Raw genomic sequence first — 7633 nt, 5'->3', positions numbered from 1 at the left:
ATCATGGCGAGAAATTGTGGACACGCATGCGCGTTAGGCACCGGGACATAAACATATTTGTAAACCAAAATGCCGAACGTATTATTATATATTTGTACGGGAGTTACCAAGAAAAGCGTCATATATCATATTTTATTCACAAAACATAAGATGTTGCATCTGATATAGTTAGATCTTGGGGATAACTCGTATCTAAAGCGAAATCTGTAATATAGCAATATAGAAATTTCATTCGGTATCGCGATATTTCGCTACCACCGAAGGTGAATTATAACATATAGCGCAATAGGCAAAATACTCCAAGGAGGTCTCAAAGAATTCCATTTTTGTTCCATTTTGGGAGACAAACACGACATGTTGCATCTCCTTTGGCTTGCCAATGCACTATGTTTCAAGCTATTTTGCATCTCTAATCTCGGCGATTAACGCCTGGTTCGGTTTTTAGAATAGTTCCACAGACATTTCGATATATTCTGGCAATGAAATTTGATACTACACGCTAGAGCTTGCCGAAATGGCGAACATAAACAAACGAAGAAACCGTTCCTTCTTCTTCGAATATGCCTCCATTTTGTTGTTGAGGGTGTCGAAGACTCCGAAAAGTAAGAGCCGTGTGACCAGGCCTTATAGTATCCAAGCAACAACGTTATATATTCGTGAATATTGACGTGTATGGCTGAAATTATAAATATTGATTACGCGCCATATTTAAATTTCGCGCAATATTCATAACATCAAACGCAATATATTTAAACATCCGTAGAAGTTCGATTTATTTTTCTGTAACATATAGACCAAACCAACAGGCTTGTAAATGTCTGATGCAAACGTTTCTTCAGAGACTCTTAAATTACTTATAAACGCCAACCCGCCATCGAATAAGTTGTCATATGTCGCTAAACAAGCAATATCGGACGATCAGGTTATGTACTGCATGGCTATTCACAATAGCGTATTGTTGCAGTGGTACAACTCGAAATCTGAGCACAAGAAGTATGTGGATTTTCTGAACGAAATCATCCCCAATGGATCAATTAAAATCAAACGCGCATCTCTAAGAGTTGAAGACCGGCTAAGGTATCAATGTTTGAAAGTAAGCAAACAGGTTAAGCAACTTAACTTAAAAGGTTCAAAGGCGAAACGTGTGACATTTCTAAACAGTATGTCTAAAGTGAGCATTTTAGTGAGTGATGTCGCTACAGCAGCTGAAATGGAACAAGAAATCAAACGCTCAAAAGTGGCACTGCAAGAGATACAAGAACGCTTGGACAATTTAAACGTTGAGTTGGAGGAATGAAAGAAAGAGTACCACAACTTAGAGAAAGAGAAGGAACTTTTATTCAATGAAATGAAAGCTCAGAAAGATTTGGAAATTTCAGAAATTGTGAATAAGAATGACGAAATGAAAAAATATGTGAGAATGTTAGAGAAGGAAACTGACGACAACTGTTCACCTGTTATTAAGAATATTGGCGACTTGTCAAAGCGACAGCAAAAGAGGCGACTGCAAGCACTTGGGACAAGGGCTGAAAAGGCATTATGGTTTGCAAAGCACTTTGGGCTTGAGCTAGATAGAGTGGAGTTTCTTGACAGCAATGGCCAGAAATATGGTTGGAATACAACACCTTCCTCAAAGGCCACATCTCCAATTTCCCCAGAACCACTACCAACAGCAGACCCCATACCGCACATAACGCTAAACCCTTCGACATCCTCAACACCAACTGCACTGCCTAAGTCAAAAAATAATCAATACGACCAATTGTCAATTGATGGAAAGTGCAAGGTAGAAGCTATTTTGTTCCTAATGGACAAATTTGCAGTAGGAGATGCATTTATACATGAACTCTCAATGGTTGTTGAGGGTATGCCTAGGTCATATTTAATCAAACAATGTCGGAACAAACTAAACAGTATTTGTGCAGTAAAACCAACCCCGGGAGCAGCACCTGGTGCACAGATATCATTCAAAGATTCCCTTGTTGACAAATTGAGACTTATGGTGAGTACAATTAAGTTTCAAATGTACTGTATATTTCTTTTGGTACTCTTTACTGTAACTCATTTTTGTTAACATTCAGGTTGAAGATGGCAAACTAACAGCTGGTGAGAAGGTGAAAGTGAAGATAAGTGGTGATGGAGCAAGAATGACCAGATTAACAAATTACGTTATTCTGAGTTACTGTGTGCTGGATGATTCAAAAGATGTTTTAGCTGCCAAAGGTATACATAAAATCTGTACAACTCATAAATCTGGTGTTCATGCCATCTCACATAATTAATGCATACTATAAGGAAAAAAAATGACATGGCAAAAAAATGAACAATATTGAGTTTTAATCTGAAAATGTTTCACACCCTGGTTGAAACAAGTTATTTTATGGGGGAAAAGCCTATATGGCAATATGAATTAACCAACCATTTAACTGGGATCTATTAATATAAACAATCTTTTGTCCCAACCAGTGGTTGATGAGTGGGTAATGAGTGGTACAGAATGCTATGAGTCCCTGAAAGTTAGTTTTAAAGACTGCTGGAATGAAATTAACAAAGTCATTCATGATGGTCAAGTTGAAATAAACCCAGGACATGCCATACCAGTTGAAGTATTTCTTGGTGGTGACTATAAGGTAGAATATTTCTATTGCTGCTGTCATTTACATTATCATGCTTGTCAGTTTTCACAAAAACAACCCAAGTTTGTGCTCCAGTTTTTATTATATATTTGTCATTTTCTACAGTTTCTCCTACTCATTAGTGGACGTGCTGCAGCAAATGCAAATTATGCTTGTTTGTGGTGTACAATTCATAAGGATCAAAGGTATTTTAATTGGAGTTGTGGAAAGCTCCTTTTTCCTTTTCATTGCATTTAAATCTAGATGTTTATATAGTAATACTTTACAGTGTTGATTTACAGAAATTTTCCATGATGTATTTAATTAAATGTTTGTTTCAGATGGGATATGACAAAGTCAGGAGATTACTATAACCAACCATCTATGGCTCTGACATTGGCTGATGTGAAGAAATGTGCATCAGAGAAACAATTTTGTTGCAAAGATATGCCCTTACTGGATGTTCCACTCTCTAATATTGTTCTGGATGAGCTCCACCTTCTTCTTCGAGTTACAGATATCTTGTTATCTAACTTAATAGAGGATGCTATGGAGCTAGATGACAAGAAGGATTTCTTGAAGAAGAAAGGGGAGCCCAAAGGGGTCTGCTTACAGAGGCTTGCACAGCTCATAAATAGCTGTGGTGTAACATTTAATGTGTGGGAGAAACGGGATGATGATGGTAAAGGGATTGGAAAGATGGACTGGACATCGTTGATGGGTGCTGAGAAGAAAAAGTTGCTACATACCCTCCCTGATAAACTCCAATTAAGCACTGAAGAAATTATTCATCAGGATACTGCAGACACAGTCATTAAACTCTGGAAGGTATAGTCCGGCAGACTCCACCGTTTCCTTACTTTGTCCATACGTTTATGAGCAGCAGTCCCCACTTTTTTCACATTTATTAGGTTCCCTAAAACTTCGAATATTTGAGATAATCTCTTCATGCTCTTGTTGGGTCATTGCATTCTGCCGTACTAATGGCGGATACAAAGTTTCGTCTGTTGTTTCTGTTTTGCGGCGCTTACGTGCTGTTTGTTCATCGGCGGAGCAGGGTTCGGTGTCTTCGCCACTGTCGTATTTTTTTTGTTTTTTCTGCTTTTTCCTTTTTTTGTCTTTACTTTTTTTCTGTCTCTTCCTAATTATTGGTCTCTTGACTTTCTTCACCAGGACCTCTTCGTCGCTATCCGTAATCAGCACACATTTCTGAGCTACATAGTTCAAATAAATTGTCCTTATATTAAAAGACATGACATTTCAAACATCGTAGATAATAGGAATATGTGTAGACATTGGGCTTTATGACCAAAGCACAATAGATTTATAAACACTGCAAATTAAAGTAGAACAAGTATTGGAAATCCTACATATATATTGATCATGCCTTGTCTGTTGAGAGCGAGAGGTTATGTAGTTAATGAGCTATGTGCAGAACTGCATAATAGGTTATATATACCTTGTTCTTGTTCACATTTCTCCATCATTAGCATTAAATGAGCTAGAGTGGCCGAATATTCCAAATGGTGTGTTTTCACTGCAATGACCGTATCTTGTGTTGTATTGTACACGTATCCTTATGCCCAGTAATGGATTAAGGATTATCCCATATCGCATGTCATACTTAATATTTTACCTCAGGTTATAAATATAGGTGAATGCATGCAGCTATATGGGTAAAACCAGTATCTTCTACCATCATTATGCTAACCTCTAACTTCTATGTTAAGCTCTAGTGCTCTCTCCTTGTAAGGAAAATCTTCTGCCCTTAGACAGAGTAAATCTAAAGTAGGGCTCATCAGGGTGTAATACCACCAACTAGGCTAATGTTAATTTAACTTTTTCATTAACAGCATTTTGGTGACATATACTTCAACTGCATTTCTTCAAATAATCCGGTCGAACTGGAAACATGTGGATCTCGAGTAAGTACTCTTGTTGTGTGTTGATATTATTAATGCAAAGTGGTTGCAATGGGTGGTATATAATGATATCAAGGGCTACATAGTTGATTATCTGAAAAATTCTTTTGCATGCATTTTAATATCAATTTCAGATACGATGCTGGATAACACTGTTTCTCACTTTGCAACACGACAGAAAAGGTTATGCAAATAAAAATATCACACCTTATATGCATGCAGCAGCATATCATATCCAGGATGTTCTCGACAAATTTAAGAATTTGAAACAGTTTAGTGGACAAGGTACGACTCTCTTTTATTTGTATTGTACAAACATGAGATATGGCATTTTTTCATTCTCTGCACTTTTATTATAGGTGTAGAAAAAAACAATGACGTTGCCAGAAGCATAGTCCTTCGTAAGTCCAACAATTTTGACAGCCCTGCTGAGGTGATACGAGCAGAGCACAGACTTACCAATTTGTACAAGAGAGAAAGGAGGAAAAGACCATACAAAAAAGTTGCAACTGCATTTTGGAATGGTGGGAAGCAAGAGGCCACTAACAGTAAAAAAAAGAAGAGCATTAGTATGCAGAGGATGGATGCTCCCTCTACAATTGTTGAATGCAACAGCAGCATACCACCTGCAAATGCAAATGTACAACAAAGAAACAGGCAAAAGGAAACAAAAAAGGCAAAGAAAACAAAGAAAACTAAGAAAAGATAGTTAATCTCTGATGTATATAGGTGTATAATATATATATGAAATAATATATACATGATATAAATGTACATAAATATTCAATGAGTGTTCTATTTATATTATAGACAATAAGATGGATGATGAAAATATAGTACACAATTCCATATCTTGGTCCCACCACAACATGTTGTTGACAGATAAGGAAATTACATAACCAAGGAAAAAATGTCAATGGTCCATATTCATGATCAATGGAATAAATACCATTAGACAGAAAAAAAATTAAAGTAGTGTGCACCAGAATGTATTTTTTACTAAATTTTCATGCAGCTACTTTAATAAAATCCATTGACATTTTTTCCAGATAAGACCTGGGTGATGGAGCAACATTTCCTGATGTGTCAACAATGTGGTGTGCTGGTGACCAAGATATGAAATGTCTAACTTTTACAGGGAAATTTAGCTTTGTTCCTTGACTATGACGATCAAGCAAATTGTCCCAGTTCTTTGAGAAAAAAGTCCCTTAAAATCTTCTTTCTCTAGCAGCAACCAGAGTCCATGCCTTCGACCTTTCCCCATAAAAAGAAAGGAAAAGACATCCTGACGGAACTCCACCGTCACACGTGATCTTGTTCGCGGGCTGTTTAGTGACTGGTGAATAGCAACTCTGAGCCGACTGACTTCAACCAATGTCACATTCCTGGAAGGAGTTGGCTCATTGAAGTACCTATAAAAATTCAGGGTTGAATTTAAATAATTTATGAATAACATATTCAAGATTTAATGAAACTTAACCTCTCGTGCATGCAAATTGATTAGTATTTTACTAACTAAGAAGGCTGATATGTTATTGGAGTAAAATTAGTGCAAGAATAACAAATGTTTATTTTTAAATACTTGCCTGATACATTCCTCCGATAAGTGTTCTAGAGGCTCCCACGTTGACTCAGATGAGCTGTAGCCCAGCCACTTCACCAGAAATTCTTTACCCTTTTAATAAATTTGAAAAATTACAGGATCAAATATACATTTGTTTGCATCTTATTAAATCGGTTGACCAATTTAATATTACATATATAATTACCTCTTTCAAATTTCGACTGGCCAGAACTCTTTCCACCGAATAGAGTCGGCCGCTTTCTAGCGTCTTTCTCCGTCTCTTAGTGGGGAGAGAGAAATCTGCCGTTGAAAAATTGTTCAATGCGCAAAAAAACCCTGGACTATGCGCGCTTCTCTTAGTACTTCTGTTAGTAGCGGCCGCCATGTTGAAACTTTATCATGTCCTGTGTACTTCATGTATGGCGCGTGAGAGCAACAAAATAAGCTCCTCCCACTTGTGTCCACAATTTCTCGCCATGTGATCACATGCTTTTTATTTTCTGTTAATTTGCATAACTTTCCGAGAGTTATGGTTGTGAAAACGGCACTGAAACACTCATACTATTTGAAATCCGGCCGCCATGTTTACATGGAATTGCTTCTATCAACTTCCATACTCCAGGCTCCAGCAATCTGATTGGTTTTGAGCGCTCAATACGCTAGTTTGTAAAAAATCTCCTCTTAAAAACCTCATATATTCCATATTCCCTATATTTGTGTTATTAAGCAAAGACAAAGTGGTGTTCATAAAAAAAGGGTTGCCTTTAGATACAAACATTGTAAAAGGGTAAAATTGTTGCTTGTAAGAAAAAGCTAAATTACACATGTCAAACAAATCTACCAAACCGAAAAGTGTCCAGAAAGAGAAAGAGAAAGAGAAACTTATTCTTGAACTAAGTTTGCTACAAAAAAAGTTGCTCATGAAAGCAGATGTTAGTGATGTAAATAACACCGCTATTGCCGTGTGTTACCTTAATGTTTTATCGGAATTTGGAAAAGATCAAATAGATCAGATTTTAAATCATGCAGATACAATATTTACTGTGGATGACATATTGGAAAGTGTTGATATTTGGAAAAAATAGGTACGCAATGCGTACATGTGGGTAGCCTGTAAAACATTATTAATGCGATAAAGCTGCTATAGTGGCGAGTAAATATCAACTGATGCAATAAAATATTATTTTCTAGTCTTATGTTCTAATGCCATAGACAACAGAATAAACGCCCTATAGTTAGCTGGTTGAATACAGTTATAACGAAGTCGATTTATTATGCAATCTATATATTATAATATTTTATTGTATTAAATACATTTTAGGACAGATCAAAACATATATAAAAGCATTTTTACAAGAGATAGGAAATGAAATTTTTTAAGCAGAATAGGTGAACAGAACAAAAAGGAGAGTAAGGTTCCGGGATGGTGGCACACATCCTCTGTTAACATAAAGCTTAGTTTAGAAGGAGAAAGATCTTAACAAAGATTTCATTGAGGATAAACTACTTGATTTGCCAGATCATTTTACAGT

General features: G+C 36.5%; 1 protein-coding gene across 1 annotated transcript; it reads left to right on the top strand.

Moving 5' to 3' along the window:
- The first annotated feature begins 771 nt into the window (after window positions 1-771).
- Window positions 772-5275, top strand: LOC114530773. Its single transcript, XM_028552393.1, has 8 exons — window positions 772-2002; window positions 2082-2238; window positions 2467-2630; window positions 2742-2821; window positions 2957-3443; window positions 4469-4540; window positions 4672-4822; window positions 4897-5275. Exons 1-8 carry the CDS (start codon window positions 1349-1351, stop codon window positions 5244-5246), a joined length of 2115 nt encoding a protein of 704 aa, XP_028408194.1. The 5' UTR covers window positions 772-1348; the 3' UTR covers window positions 5247-5275.
- The last annotated feature ends 2358 nt before the right edge of the window (window positions 5276-7633 follow it).

Source organism: Dendronephthya gigantea, unplaced genomic scaffold (genome assembly GCF_004324835.1).
Source record: "Dendronephthya gigantea isolate DGI-Jeju-01 unplaced genomic scaffold, DenGig_1.0 000066F, whole genome shotgun sequence".
Classification (NCBI taxonomy): domain Eukaryota; kingdom Metazoa; phylum Cnidaria; class Anthozoa; order Malacalcyonacea; family Nephtheidae; genus Dendronephthya; species Dendronephthya gigantea.
The sequence above is the reverse complement of the archived record's forward strand: the minus strand, read 5'-3'. Positions and strand labels throughout refer to the sequence as shown.